General features: G+C 42.7%; 1 protein-coding gene across 1 annotated transcript in view; it reads left to right on the top strand.

Moving 5' to 3' along the window:
• LOC107108501 (serine/threonine-protein kinase Sgk3) overlaps nucleotides 1-25,465 on the top strand; it is a 98,730-nt gene that overhangs the window by 50,929 nt on the left and 22,336 nt on the right. Inside the window, exons 2-4 of the mRNA XM_015408941.1 lie at nucleotides 12,525-12,715; nucleotides 16,075-16,158; nucleotides 16,270-16,342. Coding sequence (XP_015264427.1) covers nucleotides 12,638-12,715; nucleotides 16,075-16,158; nucleotides 16,270-16,342 — 235 coding nt within the window. The 5' untranslated portion in view covers nucleotides 12,525-12,637. The remainder of the gene's footprint in view (nucleotides 1-12,524; nucleotides 12,716-16,074; nucleotides 16,159-16,269; nucleotides 16,343-25,465) is intronic.

The following is a 25,465-nucleotide window of genomic DNA, read 5'->3' as shown; positions in this document are numbered from 1 at the left end:
CGCTTGGGGCTCTTTAGCTTGGAGAATTGACAACTGGGGGTGACATGATCAAGGTTGACAAGATTATGCATGGGATAGAGCAGGTTGAGAAAGAGGTACTTTTCTCCCTTTCTCACAATACAAGAACTCGTGGGCACTCAATGAAATTGCTGAGCAGTCGGGTTAGAACAGATAAAAGGAAGTACTTCTTCACCCAAAGAGTGATTAACACATGGAATTTACTGCCACAGGAGATGGTGTTGGCTACAAGCATGGATGGCTTCAAGAGGGAATTGGATAAATATATGGAGCAGAAGTCCATCAGTGGCTATTAGCCACAAAGTATGGCTGTGGTGGCTCAGTGGTTAAGATGCTGAACTGCAGGCCGGAAGGTCGGTAGTTCAGCAGTTTGAGACCCGTGTGCCGCATGATGGAGTGAGCTCCCGTCTCTGGTTCCAGTTCCTGCCAACCTAGCAGTTCGAAAGCAAGAAATTGCAAGTAGATAAATAGGTACAACTTTGGTGGGAAGGTAACAGCATTCCGTGTGCCTTGGCGTCTAGTCATGCTGGCCACATGACCACAAACGTCTTTGGACAGTGCTGGCTCTTCGGCTTGGAAACGGAGATGAGCACCGCACCCTAGAGTCGGATTCAACTGGCTTTTGAGCAATGGAAACCTTTACCTTTATAGATAGGAACTCTGAGTCTGGGGCAAGTGATATACTATATTCTTGGTCCCTGGGGGGGCATAGTGGGAGGGCTTCTAGTGTCCTGACCCCACTGATGGACCTCCTGATGGCACCTGGTATTTTTGGCCACTGTGTGACGGAGTGTTGGACTGGATGGGCCATTGGCCTGATCCAACATCGGATTCTCTTATGTACTTATGTGTGTTTCCTCCTTACAGGCACTAGATATACATACGGGGCGTTGGTGACTAAAGAGAAACTAGCCACCATTTCCCACCATTCCAGTGGAGAGCTTTTAAAAAGTTTATGTTGATCATTTCAGTGTTACAACATTATAATGATGTATTGATTATAATTTATTTATTTATTTATTTATTTATCAGATTTATACCCCGCCCTCCCCCGTAGGGCTCAGGTCGGCTAACAAGGCAAGAGATCTTGCAAACAGTAAAACATAATTCATATAGTTAAAAATAATTATACAATTTAAAACCCAGTATAGATTTAAACTTAAAGTGCTCGTTGATCTTCGTTTCCAACAACCCCACAAGATGACGGGCCAAGTCCAGGGTTCCCCATAATCGTTCAGTGGTTTCAGCATTCAAATATTCAAGGTGTTTTCTTCAAGGTGTTTTCTTCCTAGGGCCTCTTCCGCCCCCGATGATGACAATATAACAAGGGGGCGGGGGAGGGCGGCGGCCCCTACTCGAAAGCCTGGTGGAAGAGCTCCGTCTTGCAGGCCCTGCGGAACTGCATCAGGTCCCGCAGGGCCCGGATCTCCTCCGGGAGCTCATTCCACCAGGTAGGGGCCGCCACCGAAAAAGCCCTAGCCCTTGTAGCGGCCAGTTTCGCGTCTCTGGGGCCCGGTACAGTTAGTAAATTTTGGGCCCCAGACCGTAGTGCTCTTGGGGGAACATACGGGGAAAGGCGGTCCCTCAGGTACGCTGGACCCAGACCATGTAATGATTTAGTTCTTCCTAATTCCCAGCTTTCTGTTACAAAAAAGAGTACCTACCCTTTTTTGTTGCAGAGGTGCATCTTTCTTCTCAGAATTATTATCTGTACACAATGCAATCTTATGAACACATTCCTCGGAGTAAGCCCCAGTTAATAGACCTGAGTATGATTCTAAGTAGACCTGTTTAGGATGGCACTATTAGTCTCCAATTCATGTGATTACAATTACACATGGATCCAGAGACGATGTTAATCAACTATAATGCTGTAATCCACCCTGAATCTCAATGAGAAACATAAATAAAGTAAATAAACAAGTAAAATAACTTGAGCTTGGCTGGGTGACTTTCATGAGTACTAGAAGGAGAAAGGATGGGTTTTTATCTAGTCTTCACAGGGGGTTGGGGTGACCATATTTAGAGCTGACTTCTATTCCTCTTCATAGGACTTTATGCTTCTTTGTGTGGGATGAAAGCAGGTGAGAGAAATGCATGTTCAGACTTCTTGAACTGATAGGCTTTCTTAAACCAGGAAGTTTCCTGGTTACTTTTGGGATGGGGGTGGGGGGAAAGTTGCTGACCAAAATTACACACGTACATTTCACAAGGTTGCCTTCCTCCTACCAGATTAGAGTCACAAAATTAAGAAATCATTTTGGAACTAACCTTTGAGTCAACTTAAGGTTTGTTTTTAATTATCAGGAACAATTAAACATTTATATATGGAGGCAAATCAGTCCTGATTCTTCTCTCTCCCATTATTAGGGCTCTTTCACATGACTGTTTTGAGCCTATGTCAGCTGTAATTTTTTTAGCTAAATCCACCCAGGCTTTCACCCATGATACGGGAGACAGAGCTTGTCACATGCCTTCCGTTTAGTGACTTGGGCTCAGATGAGCTTTCCCCACGCAACTGCAAATGCTTGAAAAGCCACAGTTAATTACAACTACAAAATCTTCTCCCCGCCCTTGTTTCTTTCCCTTTCCAGGAGCTGTAATGAGAACATGGATCATGTCACAATTTTGCAGTATTCTTTACTACAGAACTGTTTGCAGTCTCTGAATCTCTGTAGTTGCATCTCCGAGCTTAGAGAAATATGTGTTATATAATACTGACTTCTGGAACATAAGACATGTTTGGGTGTAATATGTACTTTTTGAGAGACTCTTTATTCTGTAGACTGTTGTGTTGGTTTTTGCTGGGTTCCTAGCAGAACTGGAACTAAATAATGATAATGATTTTCTGATCAGGACGAAGATGCATCTTGCCACTGAGCACTCAGGGATCCCATTTTGAGGGCATTTCCCCCCTCCCTCTTAAGATCTAAACTGATTAGACAGGGGGAAAGCTATGGAACAGCTTATATACAATTCAGCTATTTGAATCAGTATTCCAATAATGGTCATGTGTTTCCCTGAAGAACCGTTGGCCCATCTACCCCACTAGCTATTGAAGAAGCAGACCGCCCGCTACTGTGTACATCTTGTTCTTCTATTAAACCCAACTTACTAGAGTATCCACATTTTTTTACATGTTTGTGAACTTTTTTGATAACTCAGGACCAAACTAAGCCATTTTGTAAACTGTCTCTAAATGACACTGACGTTGATAACCTTTGTCCCAAATACTTTACAAAGGAAACAAAAATCAAATGGTTATTGCTGATCATTTTTGTTGTGTATTCACTCCATCTATACCTATGTTAAACTTGAGACCTCAGCCGGATTCTAATCTGAAACAATACCATTGGCTGAAGCAATGTCTGTAATCAATAAAATGTAAGAGTCTGTGCTGGAGGGAAGACAAATGATTGGATGTTATCTTTACAATGTGATTAGATGTTAACTATGAGAGGGCGTGGCTACCCCAGCCCGGGAGAGTTTAAAAGGAGCTGTGCTCCACTGTTGTTTTGTGGTGTGTCATCAGATGTTGTGTGATCTTGGAAGTTCTTGTTCTTTAATAAAGCTGAATCACTTATTACTTACATAGTTGTTGAATTGCATACTTAACAATTTGTATTGTACTTTGCATATTAAAAGTGCTGTTTGTCCCAAAATGGGTGATATAGGTCACTAATAGATTGGGAACAGAAGCTGAGAACTAGTAAGTTGCTACAGACTGTGGCTCTCAGATTTGAAGCCAGATCTGCTAAATCCAACACTTTGTCCAATATACCATGTTGGATTTTGAGGTCACTTGATATTTCTTGGAAAAGTCTGGTTTGGTTCACATAAAAATTGTGCTGAAAGAGAAAGTGGATAGAAAAATAAAAATATGACATATTAATAAAGGTAAACCCCAGTTTTGCATTGAGAGACTCTTGGACCGATGAATGTCTTTTTAAGTAATTCAAGTGAAATGTATTTATTTATTTACTTACTTCATTTATACTCCACCTTTCTCCCCAAAGGAAACCCAAGGTAGCTTACATAATTCTCCTCTTCTCCATTTATTCTCATAAAACCCCTGTGTATTAGGTTATGCTGAGAGGTATGACTGGCTCAAGGTCACGCAGCAAGCTTCCATGGCGGAGTGAGGATATGAACCTTGTTCTACCAGATCCTGGCCTGACTCTTCTTATTTCATATTTATGTACAATATTTTAGTTCCACATTATAAAGGGTAAGATTTTACTAATAGAAATCATAGTGTATTCCCCCCTGCCCCACCCCTGGTTTGGTAGTTCCCCAAAACAATAGCAGAGGGAAGTTTCTTTTGTTGCCCAGTCTAGCTACTGTATTTAGGTTCCATTTATTTTAACAGAAGGGATTTAATCCCATGTTCAACTCTTCTGTTAAAGTGGATTTCAGATTTGGCAGAATTGCACCCTTTGTCTTGAGTGTACAAGGGATAACAAAAATGAGGAGCGCGCCTACTGGATTTTTTAAATCTACTTTCAGATTAGGTGATTTAGCTGAGAGGGTACTGTGTTTTGGAGTGTGTGGATGAGTTGTGAGTTGTTGCAGAGTCCTGGCTGCTTGGGATAGGGTGTGAAAGGGTCATTGTTTGACTGTAATTGAGTGCCTGGGTGAATTTGAATACCTGCTGGCCACACCCTCTGCTGGGGAAGCTTCTATTTAAGGCAGCACTTTGCCAGAGGCATGAGCCAAAGGGTGAGAGCTGAAGGGCTCTTGGCCTGTGGCTCTTAGACTAAGGACTCTGTAAGAAGCCCAGGAAGAGCCAGAAAGCCAGGGCCTAGTCTCCTTGGGTTCCCAGTAAGGTAAGTAGACGTCTACAAGGAGAACCACATAAATACAAATGGTTTTAAAAGGGGGGGTTATATATAATGATTATTTTAAAAGCAATTATGAAGCCAGAATGCCAGCAGGAGGTTGGGGGCTATCCAGTGTTTTGCTAGGAGTGTTACATGTTTGACTGTCTGCCCACTGAACAGAAGTCTTGGGTGTGTGCCGGGTGGAAGGAGCTCCTGGTTCTCAGGGAACGAGTTTGCTCCTGTGAGGCGAAGGTGGCAGACCTGGAGAAGCAGAGACTGTCAGTTAGGTGCACGGAGAAGACTCTTGGGGACTTGTTAGATACTTCTCACTCTGAATATGGCAGCCCCGCTGCTGTCAGGGAGCATGAGGGTCAAGGGGAAACAGGGCACCGTGCTGAGGATAAGGGGAATGTGCCCTCAGAAGGGACTTCTTCTTCAGCTGGTGAACGGGTATCCTTTCGCACCAAGGAACCATCCCTTGGCAGGGAGGGAGGGGTGTTCTTGGTGATTGGATCCTTAGGCTGGTAGGCAGCTGGGTGGCGAGCCCGCGTACTGGTGTGAAAGTAGCAAACATTATTCGTGTTCCAGATAGGCTGGTAGATAGTGCTGCGGAGGAGCCAGTGGTCGTGGTACATGTTGACACCAACAATGTGGGGAAATGCAGTCGTGAGGTCCTGGAGGAGAAATTTAGGCTACTAGGTAGCAAACTCAAGGCCAGGACCTCCAAGGTAGCCTTCTCAGAAGTGCTACCTGTTCCATGCACAGGGCCAGAGAGACAGGCACAGATCAGGAGTCTCAATGCGTGGATGAGACGATGGTGTAGGGGGGAAGGGTTCAAGTTTGTTAGGCACTGGGATGCTTTTTGGAACAAGAGGGAGCCGTACAAAAGAGACGGTCTCCACTTGTCCCGAGAAGGAACCAGGCTGCTGGCACTTAAAATCAAAAAGGTGGCAAAGCAGTTTTTAAACTGAATATTGGGGGAAAGCCAACAGGAGATTAAAAGTCTCTGGTTCAGGATGGCTCATCTCAAAGAGATGAAAGGGTAGCTATTACTTCTCTACAAGGAAAAGGATTAGAAATGTCCACTGAGACTGTGGCTACTGATATGGGTTGCCTGGCAAGGTCTCGAGGCAGCAAGAGGAAGGTTGTGGGCTTAACATGCATCAGAAACTATAGGTGTTTATACACAAATGCTAGAAGTGTCCAAGGTAAAATCGGGGAATTGGAATGCTTGGTGTTGGGGGGGGGGAATAGACATTGTGGGTATTTCAGAAACTGGGTGGGATGAGGAAAATCAGTGGGATACGGTGATTCGTGGTTATAAATTATATCGGAAGGGTTGGAGGTGGGGTGGCTCTGTATGTCAGAGAGGGTATATAGTCCAGTAAAACTGAGAGGGTAAGTGAATTGGGTTTGCTTCTGGAAATGCTATGGGTTGAAATAGTGGGCCCAAAAGGAAGCTTAACACTGGGAGTTTGTTATTGCCCACCAGATCAAAAGATAGAGGATTATAAAATGATGAATGAATTAAAGATAGCGGCTAGACGAAATTACTGTGTCGTAATAGGTGATTTTAACTACCCAAACACTGATTGGGTCAATATGTGTTCAAGTCGGGAAAAGGAGATTGAATTTCTAGACACTCTTAATGACTGTGCTATGGAACAGATGGTCACAGAACCTACCAGGGGAGAGGCGATCCTTGATTTGGTCCTAAGTAACACCCAAAACCTGATGAGAGATGTAAAAGTGATTGCACCGCTTGGGAACAGTGACCATAACGTTATTGAGTTTAACATTTGTATAAATAGGGAGTTGCCCAAAAAAACTGACTCCACCACTTTTAACTTTAAAAGGGGTAACTTCTGTGATATGAGGGGACATGTGAGGAAGAAACTGAAAGGGAAAGTAGAAAGGGTCAAAACCATTGGGGAAGCTTGGAAACTATTTAAAACCACTGCTTTTTAACTTGTTCATTAATCTGGAGTTGGGAGTAAGCAGTGAGGTGGCTGAATTTGCAGATTACACGAAGTTGTTCAGGGTGGTGAGAACCAGGGAGGATTGTGAGGCACTCCAAAGGGATCTGTCAAGGATGAGCGAGTGGGCGTCAAAGTGGCAAATGGGGTTCAATGTAGCCAAGTGTAAAGTGATGCACACTGGAGCCAAAAATCCTAAATATAAATACACATTGATGGGGTCCGAACTGGCAGAGACTGACCAAGAGAGAGATCTTAGAGTCGTAGTAGATAACTCAATGAAAATGTCTAGAAAGTTTGTGACTGCAATAAAAAAGGCCAACACTATGCTGCGGATTATTAGGAAGGGAATTGAAAACAAATCAGCCAGTATCATCATGCCCTTGTATAAATCAATGGTGCAACCTCATTTGGAATACTGTGTAGAGTTCTGGTCACCAAACTTCAAAAAGGATATTATAGCATTGGAAAAAGTGCAGAAAGGGGCAACTAGAATTATAAAAGGGTTGGAACACTTTCCCTATGAAGAAAGGTTAAAGCGCTTGGGGCTCTTTAGCTTGGAGAAACGATGGCTGAGGGGTGACATTATCAAAGTTTATAAGATTATGCATGGAATAGAGCAGGTTGAGAAAGAAGTACTTTTCTCCCTTTCTCACAATACAAGAACTCGTGGGCACTCAATAAAATTTCTGAGCAGTCAGGTTAGAACAGATAAAAGGAAGTACTTCTTCACCCAACACATGGAATTAACTGCCACAGGAGGTGGTGGTGGCTACAAGCATGGGACAGCTTCAAGAGGGAATTAGATAAGCATATGGAGCAGAAGTTCATCAGTGGCTATTAGCCACAAGGTATAGATTGGAACTCTCAGTTTGGGGCAAGTGAAGCTCTGTATTCTTGGTGCCTGGGTGTGTGTGGCAGCAGTGGGAGGGCTTCTAGTGTCCTGGCCCCACTGCTGGACCTCCTGATGGCACCTGGTATTTTTGGCCACTGTGTGACAGAGTGTTGGACTAGTTGGGCCATTGACCTGATCCAACATTGGCTTTTCTTGTGGGGGAATACATTTCTGGGTAGCAGTGTGTGTAAACAAGATCTTGGGGTATGGCTGGACTGTAAGTTAAATATGAGCAGCCAGTGTGATGCAGTGACAAAAAAGACTAATGCAATCTTGAGGTGTATCAACAGAGGCATAACATCCAAATAGTGAGATGTCACGGTTTCACTGTACACTGTATTGTTCAGGCCGCACCTGGAGTATTGTGTGCAATTCTGGAGGCCTCACTTCAAAAAGGATGTGGGACAGAATGGAGCGGTTGCAGAGGAGAGCGACAAGGATGATCGGGGACCTGGAGACCCAGCCCTATGAGGAAAGGCTGAGGGACTTGGGAATGTTTAGTCTGGGGAAGCGGAGGTTGAGGGGGAACATGATTGCTCTCTTTAAGTATTTAAAGGACTGTCACTTAGAGGAGGGCAGGGAGCGTTCCTGTTGGCAGCAGAGGAGTGGAATCAGCTGCCTAGGGAGGTGGTGAGCTCCCCCTCACTGGCAGTTCTGAAAAACACTTGTCAGGGATGCTCTAGGCTGATCCTGCATTGAGCAGGGGGTTGGACTAAATGGCCTGTATGGCCCCTTCCAATGCTGTGATTCTATGATTCTGTGAACGGACAGTTCAATCATTTTTCTTTTTCTTTATGATGTTATTTATTAATCAAAATATTTATACCCCATCTATTTTCTGGGCTCAAAGTTTTTTTCTGTTAAAAATAAATATTTGTGTAATTTTAATGTATTTATGCTTTTATGGAAGCCGCCCTGAGCCCGCTTTGTGGGGAGGGCGGAGTATAAATTTGATAATAAATAAATAAATAAAATACCCTATTTTAATTTTCTCAAAGGGAGATGAATCTTGAAGTAATTGTTTCCTGAACACATGAGGTAAATGTGGGTTACCATAATCCATAATTTATTATGGATATGTTTACAACAAATCTTTTCTCTGGATTTGAAGTGTCACTTGAGCCAACACAAATATGGGTCTCTCTGTAACAGGAGAATCACATCATTTCAGTTCTTGAGAAGAGAACACCAGGAAGCTGTTGCAGTTTAAACACCAACTTCTATTTTAAGCTGGTAAATATATAGCTAGGTCAGGCCTTCCTTAGACTGAATAATTGTCAGCGTTTCTTGTCAAGAAGTTATAAACTCATGAAGCTGTGTTATACTGAGTCAGACTCAGATCAATGGTCTTCAAAGTCAGTATTGCCGAGTCCGACTGGCAGTGACTATCTGGGGTGTCAGAATCTTTTACATCACCTACTATGTGATCCTTTTAACTGGAGATGATGAGGCTTTAAACTGGGACTTTCTGCATGCCAAGCAGATGCTGCCCCACTGAGCCCCCACCCTGAAACAATATGAAACTATACGTTTTGCTAATAAAAGGATTCTCAGGTTTTTCCTTCACTCTCTGCCTTACACGACACCCACAAATTCTAGGCAATTGACCATTGCTTATTTATTCCATTGCAATGTCATCTTTTACACTGGGGGAAAAAGCTAGCCCAAGCAATCACATGGGATCTTCCTGAATCACCATTTTAAGATGAAATACTTTGCAGCCTGGGCTTCTACTGTGCCCTCTTGTAGCAACATCTCCCCATCTGTGTCTCTCTCTGTTTAAAATGGAGCCTGAAGAAAAAATCTGTTTACCTCGAAAACTACTTCACTAGTTTACATATAATTTCGTTAAATTATAACATCTACACTACTGTGTTAATCAACTTGGGCTCCGGTCACACGGGCAGGAAACTGCGGGGGAGAAGCGTGGCTGTTTGCCCCGGGGCAAACTAACGCACGGTTAAGGGATCAGACCTCCCCTGGAGGTTCCGTGGAGGTTCCATGGGAAGGGAGAGGTGCTGATCACAGGACGATCTTGCGCGCAACAAAGAAGCGCGCGGTGTGGCAAACGGGTGGTTTTTTTTGTCTTGTACACCAAAAATGTGCATGCTCCGTTGGGTGCTTGTGCGCATCCACGGAGACTTGGGGGGGGGAAAACCCTTGTTTGCAAGGGGACATGGGCGGGCGCCGGATGCCACCGGAAACACGATCAGACGCCCGCCCTTGCCCCGCAGTTTCCGGAAACTAGTACCTCCGAGGTACTAGTTTTTTGCAGCGCGGTTTTGGCGGGAAGCCTCGGTTGAGCCACGGAAGCGCTACGCTTCCCAGATGTGCCGGTGAGATCGCGCCCGGAAACTCCGCCTGACTTCCGTCTCTCTAGCATGGCTAATGTTCCGTGTGACCGCAGCCTTGGTTATATATTTGTGAGATGTATTCAAGTATACTGGTTCTTAAGGGTTCCCACATGAACAATATAGATAATGAAGTAGCCTGTTTCAATCTCAGATGAAATAGGTAAAATCAGCTGCCTTTAAGTCTGCTATTAATTATTTCAGTTAATAAATGGCTTCTTGTATGTGTTGATAGTAATAGTTCCTTTCATTAACATTATGCTAATATTGAAAATGTGGCAGGCTAGTATACAAAGGCCCTTAAGCCACTTAACCCAGTTTTTCCTGCCCCCTCCACATGAAGACACATTGTATTTTTGCTGTATGTCTTTGCTTAATACTTATATGGAAGTGTCTTTATTTTCCTTGCAGAGTCAGTGTAGAGTTTCTCTAATTACTGTTTACATTTAATCCTCTCCTTTAAGTAGTTTAGAGTGGCATATATGGTTCTCCCCTCCACCTGTTTATGAACACAGCAACTTTGTGAGGTAGGTTAGGTTGAAAAGCAGTGACTGACCTAATATCACTCAGTGAACATCATGGCGATTTGAACCCAGTTCTAGTCTGTCTGACAGTTCAGCCAGGCTGCAGTCACACGCACTAAATAATCCACTTTCAATCCATTTTCAGTGCACTTTTCAGATGGAGTTTACTGTGTGAACTGACAAAATCCAGTTAGAAAGTGCATTGAAAGTGGATTATTTAGTGTGTGTGACCGCAGCCCTAAAGAGTCTAATTGTTACAATCCTATGCCTGCATGCATTCTAGTGAGCAAGCTCTACTGAAACAAAAAATCCCAACTTCAAGTTTAGGCTAATGAATTTGCTGAGTCTGAGAGGGAAAAGATCTTGGGGGTCATTCTGGGTTAGCTCAATGAAAGTGTCACCCTGTGTGCTGCAGCAGTGAAAAAGGCAAACTCTCTGTTAGGGATTATTAGGAAAGAAAGGGATTAAGAATTAAACAGCTAGTATTGTAATGCTCCTCTGAGGCTCTATGGTGCAGCCTCATTCGGAATACTGTGTACAGTTCTGGTCACCGGTATCTCCAAAAGGACACTGCAGACCAGGAAAAAGTACGGAGGAGGGCGACCAAGGCAATTAGAGGGTCGGAGCACCTTCCTTATGAGGAAAGGCTGAAGAGTCTGGGACTTTTCAGTGGAGAGATGACTAATGGGGGACATGATAGAGGTTTATACAATTATGCATAGGATGGAGAGATTTGATAAAGAGAAATTTATAATCCCAAAATACTAAACTTGAGGAATTCAATGAAACTGATAGGCAGTACGTTCAGGACAGACAGAAGGAAATACTACTTTTAGCAGAGAGTGATTAAAATGTGGGATTTGCTGCCAGAGAATGTAGTGATGGCCACAGGAATAAACAACTTTATAAAGGGATTAGATAGATTCATAGAGGAGAAGTCTATCAGTGGCTATTAGCCATTGTGACTGAAGGGAACATCAGAGGCACTAATTCTCTGAATCCCAGAGCCAGGAGGCAACATCAGGGGAAGAAGAAGAAAAGAGATTGGATTTATACCCCGCCCTTCATTACCTGAAGGAGTCTCAGAGCAGCTTACAAACTCTTTTCCCTTGCCCTCCCCACAACAGACACCCTGTGAGGTAGGCAGGGCTGAGAGAGCTCTTTCAAGAACAGATCTGAAAGAAGTATGGCTGGCCCAAGGTCATCCAGTAGCTGCATGTGAAGGAGTGGGGAATCAAACCTGGTTCTCCCAGATTAGAGTCCATGCTCTTAACCACCATGTCAAACTGGAAGGCCTCAGCTTCTATGCCCTGTTGTTGGCCATCCAGAGGAACTGGTTGGCCACTATGTGAGACAGGATGCTGGACTAGATGGACCATTGGTTTGATCCAGCAGGGCTTTTCTTACATTCTTATGAAACCAGTGCAGCTAACTTCTGAATAAACATTCAGAGGGATTGTATGGCCCTCTCATCTTAGCCACACACTCACTGAGTAGACTCAGACAAGCCAACTGTTTTCCTCACTTCCTTTCCTGCAAAGAAGGAAACAATTGTGCTGGCCCACCTTAATGTGTCTGTTGTAAGATATTATTGAGATAATCTTATGGGAAGCACTTTGAACATGTCATATGTATAAATGCCTTATATTTGTAAAACCTCATATTTTATCTTCTAGCCATATTATGATGATGGAAGCTATTTTGGTATTACGTATGCCTGATGCATCGGGTGTATTAAAACACATTTTTATGTCCTGCGTAAGCAGTCTCCAAGTCTGACTAGAAGCTACGTTGTTGTTTTACCCTTGCATCATCTTCAGTCTTGTTTTCCCCTCCTTTGCTCTCTGTAGGATCAAGTTCATTTAGCAGAGTTTAAAGCTTAGGTGGTAGACCGAATAAGAATGATCATGTTCTGAACTTTTTCCATTTTTTTACTTAAGGCTTGCATGATGGAATTTAAATTGACCCAAGCAAGGCTGTACATTTTGGATCAATACTGCTGACATTTTCTTCATTTCGCTATACTTGATTGTTTGCCCAAAGAAAGCATCCAATGGACTTCAAGGAAAGTTGCCCAAGTGTTAGCATCCCAAGTTCTGATGAACATAGAGTGAAGAAAAAGAGATTCACAGTAAGTCTGTAAACATAAAACACTTGTACTCTTTCATTTTCTGTTGTACTTTGTGCAAGATCAGCTGCCAAAGCTTCTGTGTTTTTCTGAGTCTGTTAACACTGCAGAATAAAAATGTGCAGCCCCTTGGGGATTTTACCACGTTTTATATCATTATTAAGTTTCCTGCCTGCATCTGAGATTGAGGTTGTGGCTATCAGAAAGTTACTTAGATTCTGGTATTTTTACATGAGGTGTGATTGGGCCCTTATATATTTTTAAATTCTTTGTTAATAAATACATGTATCTTTTTATATACTATATATTAAGCTTTTATTGTTGGCTCTCTTTTCCATTTGACTAACCTTTTCAGGTTCTGGATATCAGAAAGTTACAACATAGACACATCTTTTTAAAAACACATTAAATTACAGAATTTCCCTTCTTTGTTCCTTTTTACACTCCTGTTTTTCCTTTCATTGTTTCCTGTTCTTTCTCCCCAACCCAGCCCAGCCCAGTAGCTTCTCTCTGTGATTTGTATCTATATTGTGCATGTAATTTTGGCATCAGTCTTCTGTGTATTGTCAATGTAGTTAATTACTTTCATCAGATAAAGAAACAGAATTATTCTTGCCCGCAAGTCTGTTTGGCTAGAGAGACGCTATCATAATACTGTTTTCAAAAAAAACATGCACTGTTATTCTGTTCCGATGAGTACTTTCTCCCTAAAGCTGAGGAACATTAATCATGATGTTGGGTTTTGTTTTCTTCAGTAGAATGTAAATACCTTTGGTCTGAGTGCAAGGTTGGCATCTATTTTTAGTTGCAGTGTTAAGAAGTCCTTCTTTGTAATCTCTAAAAGCGAAAGAATACTAGCTGATAACAGCTGTAGCAAATGTTATACTTACATTGATCTGAAGTTCTTTTAAGTACACACACAGAAGGTGGTGGCAAGAGTAATCTTAACAAGGATATTTCCCTGGGGTTTTTAAGCTTTCACAAGAAGGGTGCCTAACTGGCTTCTAGATTCCTAAATCTACTACGTGAGGTGAGATTCTAGCCTCTGAGAGTACACAGAGTGCTTTCCAACTGCATTTTTGCACACTCAGCCAGGCTGTTATAAATCTTTGACCCAACCAAAAGTCAAAATCTTCTTTAAACCACAAGTACCACTTCAGCTTTTCAAATAAGGGACTGATGGCACCTCATACTTCACCCATTTGGATTGTCAATGCTTCCAAAAATGTCTTCCCAACACACTTAGAAAAAATATCTGATAATAACAGGAACACAACCTAATATACATAACCAAAGCGTGGACAGGCAGAGGTTTATGTTCAGATAATAAAAGGGTTTATTATAAAAGGAAAATGAGAAATCTACATGGTATTTTAAAAGGTAGAAATCAGGAAACTTAAAAAATGGCAAAATATATGAAAAATACAAACATTTATACGCGACTGATGCTAGATGTAAATCTGGGTAGGATATGAAGTTTGCATGCATTGAACGTATACTTCTCTGTCTTGCCATTTCTGCTATGTCTTCCGTTCATGTGGTTTTTCTAGACTGAGAAGTAACAGAAAGTTCAGCCATTGGTGGTTTCTACATGGGGATGACTTGTAGTTTTCCCATTGCTGGTGTGGCTGCTGATCAAGTGCAGCAGCAAAGGAGCTTCCACATGGCAGGTTTCCCTGCAGCTTATCGACCTGGATCAGTGGCCACCTGCGTCCCCTGGGCCAGCTACTGGGGCTTTTGCATTAAAAAAAAATTATATTAGAATATTATAGCAATATACAGTTCTTAACAATAAGTTAACAAGTTGTTTGAATTCCAAGCTTTCATTTTATTAAAAATTTTAGTCTCTACTCCCTCCCTTGCGGGCAGGGAAAAGGCATATCTTCACAAGGGAAGGGGCTTGAGTGTTTGTGTGTGTGTGTGTGTGTGTGTGTGTGTGTGTGTGTGTGTGTGTGTGTGTGTGTGTTGTAGTAAAGCTTGGAAGCTTACCAAACCATCAAACTTTGAAAGAACGTTCTGGGAAAGATATTCTGTGGCTGAGTAAATTTCATGGGAAAGAAAAAACACCAAAGAGGGCCTTCAGACTATTGCTCTCTGGTTAAGTCAACCAAACATCTCCATCTAGATGACTTCATTCCATGGACGGAAGCAGTAAATGATTTTTCAAATTTTGCTTCTTCAAATAAGTATGCAGTTTAGAGACTGAATGCAATACTCAGATGTCTCAAGAGAATCTTTCCACTCCAGCTCTAGAACAACTTACAAACTCTACAAAATCACAAACTCCCCTGCTTACATACCGGACTTTACAGGACAAACAATCTTAGCCATCTTCCAGAAACTGAACTTTGTATCTCACAAACTTGACTTATTGAAATAAAATTCTCTCAATTAATTCGAGCTTAATTTTAAATTCTCCTCCTCAGCAGAGATCAAAACAGCCCTTTGAGGAGACAAAATCAACAAACAGAGGTGCTTATTCTCCACTGACCTTGATGTTATCAGGACCTGAGTGCAGCCTGAGTAAATCAGCCCCACCCCACACCCCGATTTACCTGTCAGTTGGATCTCCCCCCACAGGGGGAGAGGTGAAGATAGAGGAACAAATGCTGTTTCCCCAGAAGTCCAACTCTTTATTTTTTTTAGTGAAAGCTGGAAATTCAGAGTACCTATTATACATTTTGTTACAATGGCATAATGATATTCTAGTGCTGATTTAAAAAAAAAAAAAAAAAAAGCCTCACAGTGGCAAGGGGAGGAATGGCTGCAGAGGGGACACACTTTTCCCCATCCACACAGCAGCCACCCAGGCTTCACTTTGATCTTTCCCAAAACATTCCAGCAAAGTGAGTTTGAGAAGGCTCAAAGAAAAGTGGGGAATCCCCAGTAGGTTCACCAACTCATCATGATGCTGTGGGGAAGTGGTGAAAAAACCACTTCTCAACAACACAACCTGGAGGAAAACCATGTGGAAATGGTCATATTGACTAGACTATCATAGGTGCACTTGCAGAGTGTCATTCTGAGATATACCAAATATGAAGCTCCTTCTCCTTGAACTAGCAGAACAGCAAAATTTTAACTTTTTTTTGCAGTGAAGTAAGGATTGGCTTCCAAGAATCTTTTTAGCCAATGAAAGAGAAAAATTAAGACACACAAGAATGTAATTGAAACCAAGCACCTGTCAGTGACCAGAGTATAATTTCAATAGGTAGAGATTATTGACCATTTACCTCCATGAAAGGTAGGAAGGAGGATTTTTTTTAAAAAAAATCTACCTGTATTTGCTGCCTCAAGCAAGTATCTGAAAAGGTGTGATATAAATGTTCTAAATAAATTTTGGTTTTTTTTAATCACTACAGGTTTACAAAGTTTTGGTCTCAGTCGGCAGTAATGAGTGGTTTGTCTTCAGGCGATATGCTGAGTTTGATAAACTATATAATACAGTAAGTAAATGCAACTTTGCTCCTATTGGCCACTCAACTGTGTTAACAATTCACTGTGACAATTAGTTACCTATATTCTGGGGTCAAGCTTCATTGTGTTATGTATTTCAGCTAAGGAAACAGTTTCCCACTATGAACTTGAAGATTCCTGCTAAAAGAATATTTGGAGACAATTTTGATCCAGGTAAGTGGCTTTTAGGTTACCAACAGGCCTGGAGAAAAACATCCTGCCCCTCTAACTGAATCTTAATGTGTAGAAATGGGCAGCTGAAGCTTTTCGTGGCATGGAGGTAAACAACATTACTTGGTAAATAAGCCTCTTTTAAAGAAGAAGAAGAGATTGGATTTATACCCCACCCTTCACTACCCAAAGATCTCTCAGAGTGGCTCACAAACTCCTTTCCCTTCCCCTCCCCACAACAGACACCCTGTGAGGGAGGTGGGGCTGAGAGAGCTTTTGACAGAAACAGAGAGGGGTGGGACACCTTTTTTCTTTCTAGGCAGATGGCAACTCTATATGGAGATCACCACCCACATACTAAGCACCACATACTAAATGTATTGTGGGATTCTTGGGGTTTTTACGATATGACACAAGTCAAGACTGAACCTATTGGTAACTTGCTGGTAACATTTACAAACAGAAATTGGTGTTGCCTGATTTTCAGAATGCAAAGGAGTGTTGCCAGAATGCAGTTTCTACAGAGGAGGCTGTTAGCATGACTTACCTTCCAGTCATGGTCCTAGCTGCCTGCCAGACACACAGGGGTCGTTTGGGACTGGAGCATGCTGGAACACCACTCAGGCAGCCCAGGAGCCGGCACAAATGGCGGTGGCGGCAAGCCTCGCCCCCAGCTCCCCGCCCCCAAGCTCCTTCTCTCTAGAGTTGCGCCGCTATCTCTCCATTGTATTCTACAATAGAAAGATCACACCGTTGCCGCGGCGTGACTGCAGAGAGAAGGGGTTTAAAGTTTAAAACCCTTCTCTCTTCACTCCCCCCCAGCCCGCCTTGGTAGGCCAGCTGGGGAAGCAAGAAAGGGGGGGGCATCTTCAAAAGGCTCCCCTTCCCCAGCCGGCCTGCCAAGGCGAGCTGGCTGGGGGAAGCAAAGAGAGAAGGGGTTTTAAGTTACAACCCCTTCTCTCTGGAGTCGCACCGCAGTGGCAGCGCGATCTCTCTATTGTATCCTATGGCCCCATAGAATAGAATAGAGAGATCACGCTGCTGCTGCAGCGCGACTCTAGAGAGAAGGGGTTTAAAGTTCTTCGCTTTCCTCCCCCCAGCCCGCCTTAGCAGGCCGGCTGGGGAAGGGAGGGGAAGGCTTTTGAAGATGCCTCCCCCCCATTTGCTTCCCATTCTGACATCACTTCCGGTGATGTCAGGGAGCGTGGCATATGCTAATGAGCTATTATGCTAAGAGTTTATTAGGTATGCTAATGAGCTCCTAGAGTTCTTTTTCTACGAAATGATCCCTGCAGACATATAACATACACTAAAGAGAAGATTAATAAGTAATGGGATGCACGAGGAAAAAAGTTAAAGTGCAAATGGTCTCAATATATTTATTAGAAAATATTTTGTTGGATTGCATAAAGAACAGCATGGATAATTTTATGCTTGTGGTTTTAACAGAGAGACCAGACACTGTTGGCAGCTCATTGCATTCCATAATTTTCTGTGTTTTCATTTGTTTCCCATGTTTGATGTGTGACAATTCTAAAATACTTAAAACACAATTGCAGCATCAGCTATACCATACGGCCAATCAAAACCCTAATGAGATTTCTCAGGGCTACTGTCCTTTCACAATTTCCTCCATTCCTTCAGCTTGCTTAATTGCTTTCTGTTCTCTGACAGCCAGCTGTTCTCTCTTGGCATTCTTTCTGTCCCCAGACAAGAGCTAATAATTACAGTTGTTTATAGGGGAATGGGAGGGCAGAAATACTGTTTATTCTAACTTTGCAGCCAGCTACTCGTGCTATTACTCTCCTAAAAAATACAATAAAATTATGAATGGTGGCTTTGACTGGCTGTACAGTGAAAAGCAGTATTTGACAACTGCTGTCACCTCACCAAAGGTACAAGAAATCATATGGTAATTAACCATTGACTCATGAGTGCCATGAAAGAACTGGCTCAATGCGAGAAAACAGGAAGAAAATTGGCTGAAAACAAAAGAAAATTGTAGGGAGAAGCAGAAACTTTGCTGAAGGGGAATAAGTTCTGAGCAAATATGTTAGGATCTTGTCTGACTGACTTTCAATTTTATGGGAGTACAGTACTATATTAAGTGCTGTGTGGTAACACTACTCCAAGGCCCCTTGCCTCTGCAAGAAAGGATTATAGTATGGGACCATGCTATGTAGATTCTGTCCCAATGAATCACCCAAACTAAAAACACTTAATTTTCTAATAAGTTTGCTTGTTTCTGTGGTATTCTTTGCTACAGCAAGGAAAGTCCTTCAGTTTGGTTTGTTTTTTTCTGGTACATGATGCAATACAATTTTTGACAGACTATATGTAGGAAAGTATGGTAGTGATGAAATGTGTGTACATAAAATGATTAAGAGTGTTGCATTCTCTGAAAGATGATCTGCACATGGCACAATTAGGGATAATGAAGGATGTACTTGCAGAATTAATAGATGCAATCTTTGCCATTTCCTCTTTTCCATTAAACCTCTGTGCCCTCCTAAAAGCAATTCTGGAAGACTTGGAGACCCTTGGGAACATCATGGGAAGGGTAACATGTGGAACTGGCAGAAATTGCCTGCTCTTTGCATCCTTGATGAGTCCTTGCTTCATTTAAACAGATGTGATAGATTACTAGCCCTGTTTTGTGTCCCACACCATTCTTTAAAGTTCTCCTACCCTTGCTAATGGCATTTGTTGGGGATGGGGGAGGCTGCAAAAGATATGGCTGAGGTCCTTTCTGCAAACTCTGCTCCATCCATAGTTTTGTGGGTGCAATATTGAGAGCTCTTTAATTTATTATTATTATCTCATTCAATGTATAACCCTAACCCATCCCTGTAAACAGCACTGAGAGTGGGGGACAACATTAAAAAAAATACAACGATTTAAAATTGAATTAAAATTAAAATAAGCTTAACGATTCAGCTAACGATTACAAATAACAATTTCAGATGGCACCAGCAAACACACAATCCAGTATCCTTTCCCAAGGGGGGAGAAGGAAGGAAAGAACCAGGCTAGCTAAAAAAAAGTTTTAAAAACATACCCTACAGGCCTTTTTGACCATTTCCCCCTTAAAATTCCCCCTGGGAATGAAAATCAGTTTGCCACTAGCACAGGGTAAGGGTGTTGTTTAAGTGTATGAAAAGAACCCCGCTGGGCCTGACCAGCAGTCCTTCTAGTCTGACAGATATCACAGAAAACCCACAAGCAGGGGAGACAGAGGAGGCCAAAGCCTCCCCCTGTTGTTGTCTCCCCAGCAGCTGGTATTTAGAGGCGTTCTACCTCTGAATATCAATGTTCCAATTAGGTAGGATAGCTAATAGTTAATAGCCATGATGGACCTATCCTCCATGAATGTGTCTGATTTCTTCTGAAAGCTGCCTATGCTAGTAGCCATCACTACATCCTGTGGCAGTGAGTTCCACAAGGTAATGATGCTTTTTGTGAAGTGCTTTCTTTTCTGTCGAGAGTCTGCTGTCCATCCGTTTCATTGATTGCCCCTCCCAAACCCCTTTTCTCGTTTGGGATGAGGGAGAAAACAATCTTGTTCCATTTTCTGCGTACTGTCTGTGCTTTTATAAACCTCTATTAGGTTCCCCGTATTAATCATTTTTTTCTAAAAGCCTGAAAGTTTTAAACTTTCCCTTGCAGAAAAGATGCTCCAGTTCCTTGATCACGCTTGTGCCCTTTTTTGCCCTTTCTCCAGCTTGCAATATATTTGTTAAGATGGGCTGACCAGGACTGGAGATAGTATTCCAAAGGCCACTGCACCATGCTATACAAAGGCATTACAGTGGCTGCTTTAAATTCAGTCTCTTTCCTAATAATCCCTAGCATAGAGTTTGCCTCTTTCACTGCTGCCGCGGTCTGAGTCAACATTTTCATTGAGCTATCTACCATGACCCATCTCTTTTCATGGTCAGTCACCAGCCTGATCAGATCCTGTGAGAATAAAAGGAAAGGGGCTTTTGTGTTTGTTTGTTTTTTATTGTGGATGACTTCACACTTTGAACCTCATCTGTCATGTCATAGCACACTCACCCTGCTTTGAGAAGTCATCTTAGAGTTCTTCAGAATCTGTGTTTCTTTTCACCAACCTGAATGATTTGATGCTCACCACTGATTCCATATCATTTATGAACAAATCAAGTAGCCCAGGTTTTAATACAGATCCCTAGAGGAGCCCATTGCTTCCTTCCTTCAGTTGTGGGAAATGTCTTATCTATCCTGTGCTTCCTGTTGTTTAACTTGTTAAAAAAGTAAAGGTTCCCTTGCTTGAAAGCCAGTCGAATCCGACTCTAGGGTTGCGGTGCTCATCTCCGTTTCAAAGCCGAATAGCCAGCGCTGTCCGAAGACGTTTCCGTGGTCATGTGGCCGGCATGACTAAACACCAAGGTGCACGGAACGCTGTTACCTTCCCACTGAAGTGGTACCTATTTATCTAATTGCAATTTCTTGCTTTCAAACTGCTAGGTTGGCAGGAGCTGGAACTAGAGACGGGAGCTCACTCCGTCATGCAGCACCCGGGTCTTGAACTGCTGAACTACCGACCTTCCACAGCCTGCAGTTCAGCGTCTTAACCACTTGAGCCACCGCAGCTCAAGTTACTGTTACTGATCCATAAAATAATCTATCCTCCTGTCCCGCAATTGCTAACCTTTGGTGAGGGACTTTGTTGAAACCCTTTTTTAAAAGTATATACAGTCTACCAGCTCATTATTTTCTTCATGCTTGCTAACATGCCCAAAGGCTTTCAAAATATTGGTGAGACAAGACTTTCCTTTGTAAAAGCCATGCTGATTCTTCCTCCATAGGGAATGACATGTTTAGTAATTAATTTAGTTATTATTAAAAGAATTATTACTCACTGATTTATCTGTGAGACATTCGGCTAATTGGCCTGTAATTTCCTTGATTCCTCTTGGATGTCTTTTTAAAAATTAACATTATGTTTGCTCTGGTGAGGAGGGAGATTTTAATAGTAAATTGCATATTACTGCGAGATCATCAACATGAGATTTGCATTAAGAACTTTTGGTGGTATGTTGCAGGGGATGGAATAAATCAGAAGCCAAGTTGGCATTTAGTTTTGTTATTTTCTGGATTATAGTAAGGCCTTTAGATCATGGCAGATGTGTCTAAATTCTATGATGTTAGTACTTTTAAATGCTATTTACAGTATTGATCTCAGATCTGGAACATAGAATTGGTTTAATCTTTTAAAGGTAATATGAAAGTTGATCCCAGAGCTCATGGCTCACTTGCTAGTGTGGTGAAGCTACTTGGGTACATTTTGTTTCCTCATGCCTATCAATCTGTGGCATTCTGTGGCAATCTGTGTAGGCACAACTCTTCCTGGGGCATTGGGTTAGTCTGATTTGTAGCCTGTCAGTCTCACGAATCTACAATTAGATCCCTTGAAGTTCTTGTTTTAGTGTTTACTTCTTTTCCTTTGTTAATAGCTCAAGACCTTCAAAACAGGTTGAAATTGAGGCTTTGTTAGTCAGTGGCATCCTGCCAACAAGGATCGGAGGTTTTTAAAAACACATGTTTCCCACACATCAGTATTGTTGGAAATTTTGCAAGGTCTAAAATCCAGTCATTATAGGGTTAATGTGTGCTATTGTTTAGACTGACCTGGAAGGAAACCTGGCACAGAACCAATGGAAACGAAGCCCATGAATCTGAAGTCTGTTTACTCACACTCATTGGTTAATGTATTCAGGTGATTTGCTTCTAGAGGTCAAGAAGAATCTCCATTGTTGTAGACTATGTGGTCAAAGTGTAAAGATGTAGTCTTAGGTGTCTTTGTTGTTTTCCTGTGAACCCTTCCCTTAGAAATAAAGATTTTTACATAGAAGAGAATGCCTCCTCTCCATTGCAATCTCTGAATGTTTAACTATTTTGCCAGTTTTCCCAACAAGTATCACATGCTTTTTGTGTTATATAAGGAACATTTGTGGAAGATGGAATAATGCTGATGTGTCTGAGGGATCCAAATTCTTTTCTCTCTTACTGTTTTTCTGCTTAACACAACCAGTATATTCTTAGCTGTAGATTTTGATGTCTCCTCTTCAGCTCTATGATGAGTCAAATCGGCATTGGTTTTCTTTCTTTGTTAACTTAGGTGAAATATTAGATAAGGGGACCATAAACTGAAATGAGAGAGGTACATACATGTCAGTGCTTCTACAATATGATGAGTCCACATTAATGGAGAAAAGTGACCTAGACGGTTTTAAATGAATATGAAGTGTGTATTAAACTCTGTTGGATTATATTGGGCTTACTCTCCAAGGTTATTTGGAGATTTTTTTCCAGTTTGCAATTCGTTTATGGGGGAGGACAGGCTAGAAGCACAGGGTAGGGGTTAGCTTGAAATTCCCCTAATGTGAAATCTCTGCAAGTCAAGCAGGTTAATTTCCCTTTCTCTTTAACTGACGCTCAGCTGCTCTCAAAATTCTCTTCTTTTTGTAGTCTTTCAGTCTCCATCAGACAAGGGGTTTGGAAAGTTTTTCAAAGTTTGGTTATGTTAATCATAACCAGGGCTGGCTCGCCCGCTAGGTGAACTAGGCCTTCGCCTAGAGCGCAAGCGGGCCGTTAGGGCACGGGAGGAGAGGCAGAGGCAGCCACTGGCAGCCTCTCGTCGGCCCGCAGTCCAGCCGGGGTAAGAAGGGGGCCGAGGGGAGCGCTGCCCGGGCCCGGTGGGGCTCGCGGCGAGGCAGGCAGGCAGGGCCTCCGGCCCAATCAGCGCCCCTGAGCGGGAAATCCCACGTATTAAACGCCCGGTGGCCGCGGGAATCCCCAGTGTCCTCTCGTCACCCGCAGCCCAGCCGGGGCCCATGGCAAGGCAGGCAGAGGCACATCCAGAGCATAGTGGGAGGGCAAACAAACAGGCGCGCAGGGCGACGGCTCAGTCTGAGGCTGCCCCGGGAGCAATCACATGCAATGCGGAAGTGTGATTGCTCCTGGGGCAGCCTCGGACTGAGCCATCGCCCTGCGCGCCTTTTCGTTTGCCCTCCTGCCACGCTCTGGATGGTGCCTCTGCCTGCCTCGCCACGGGCCCCACCAGGCCCGGGCAGCGCTCCCCTCAGCCCCATTATGGAGGAGAGGCATGGAGCGAGCGAGCGGCCAGGACTTTCACCGGCAGGAGCAGCCGCCGAGCCCTGGAGCCAGGAGCTGCTGCTGCTGCCGCTGCCACCACCGTGGAGTGCTCATTGCGCATGCTGCGGCAGCAGCCGGCAAACCAGCGATCGCACCAGCCTGCCCGGCTCGTCCCTCCCTCCAGTCGGCGCTGATTGCCGAACTGGACCCGACCAGAGCGGCTTGCGCGCTCTGCCTCTGCTGCCAGGATGGTCTCCAGGCCCCGCCGGGAGGTTGGCATCTGCACTCGCCTACAGCGCAGGACACCCTCGGGCCGGCCCTGATCATAACTTAGTACATATATGGGGAATCCCCCAAATAAGTGACACCTCTCCCTTGTCTGTAGTGTGGCTGCTTAAATCATCCAGAGAAGGGAATATTAGATATAACAAGAGGGGACCTATGAGGCTCATAGAGGCCCTTGATTGCTTTTGTTTTTCCTGCTTCTCCCCTATTCCTCCATTGCTTCTTTCTCTCCTTTCTTTAAACCGTAGAGCAGGAGTTGCTAAGCAACTCCAGAATGCTATCTATGAATCTGTGATCTTGCAAGGTTTCCGGGAACTCAGTTGGCATTCTGTACTGGGGGGGGGGTAAATTCCCCCCCCCTTTTAATGTTTTGGGATTTTTCTGCAACGTCCCCCTGTTCAGTTTGCAGAAACTTCTCCCTTGTTTGTACTTTGTCCTGTTGCATGAGTTCTTGATCTGCAGTCCAGTGGCCAGGTTAAGAGTTGGACAAGAACCACCCCAAACATTCAAATGACTCAAATGGCCCACCAAAATGTAATGATCAGTTACCAAAAAAACACTCCTGTTTAATAGCAAGGAAGAAGGCATCCAGAGTATTACATGGGGATATGTTCAGGTACTCCCACTGCTTACTGATGGAGAGTGCCCTAATTTCTCATTTATTCAGGTCTCAGGTAAGGGCAGGGCTTACCACACTCAGCACTGCATGCTAGCTGCTGACTGAGAATGAGCCATGTATCATTCAGCCTTTTAAAAAAAGTTTTATTTTTTCAAGTTTTCAGTATAAAAACAAAAATAAAGTATACATAATAAACATTCAGTGGAGTTACATTAAACATTTTTCTCAATCCATTTGTTAACTTTTTGCCATTTTTGTATGAATTTACTTTCTGCTTTTCCTGATAACATATTCAGCTTGTCCATTTCTGCTATCTCAAGAATTTTCATAATTATTTCCTCTCTACTCGGTATTTTATCCATTTTCCAGCACTTTGCAACAAGGATCCTCGATATTGTGAGTATATATAGTATGATACACAATTCCTTATATTTAATTCCATCTGGTGTTATATTAAGCAGGAATATTTCTGGTAACAACAGTAAATCTATCTCCATAATTTCTTTTACTATAAGCTTAATGTTTTTCCAAAATTTCTGTATCTTCTCACATCACCACCATATATGAAAATACATTCCTATATTATTTCTACATCTCCAACAATTTCAAGATACTTTTGCATAACATTTAAGTAATTTATCGGGAGTCCAGTGCCATCTATATAACATTTTAAATATATTTTCCTTGTATGACGTGGACCTTAGTAATTTAATAGAATTCCATGTTTTTGCCCAGTCTTCTGGCTTTATGTTATGTCCTATATCTTTTATCCAAGTTATCATAGATGGTTTTAACGTTTCATTCTGCGTGTCGTTTTCTAGTGAGAAGTTATATAATTTTTGGATCAGCTTCTCCTCGGATCTGAGCCAAATTTTATCTATTTCTAATTTTGACTTAACAAAATTTACTCTTTTATCCTTCACAAATCTCGATTGTAATTGTAGTCTTTCCTAGTTAGTAAGATTAATGTTCATTGAGTGCAGTGTTTCAAATGATTGTAATTCATTATTTTCATTCAAGAGTACTTCATATGTTACCCTCTTATTATCTGTCATCAGGGGTCTTTTCGGGCCGGAGCCCTCCGGAGCGCTGCTCCGGCAGCC

Source organism: Gekko japonicus, unplaced genomic scaffold (genome assembly GCF_001447785.1).
Source record: "Gekko japonicus isolate JY-2015 unplaced genomic scaffold, Gekko_japonicus_V1.1 scaffold88, whole genome shotgun sequence".
NCBI classification, from domain to species: domain Eukaryota; kingdom Metazoa; phylum Chordata; class Lepidosauria; order Squamata; family Gekkonidae; genus Gekko; species Gekko japonicus.
Note: the sequence above shows the minus strand (reverse complement) of the source record. Positions and strands in the feature narration are given on the sequence as shown.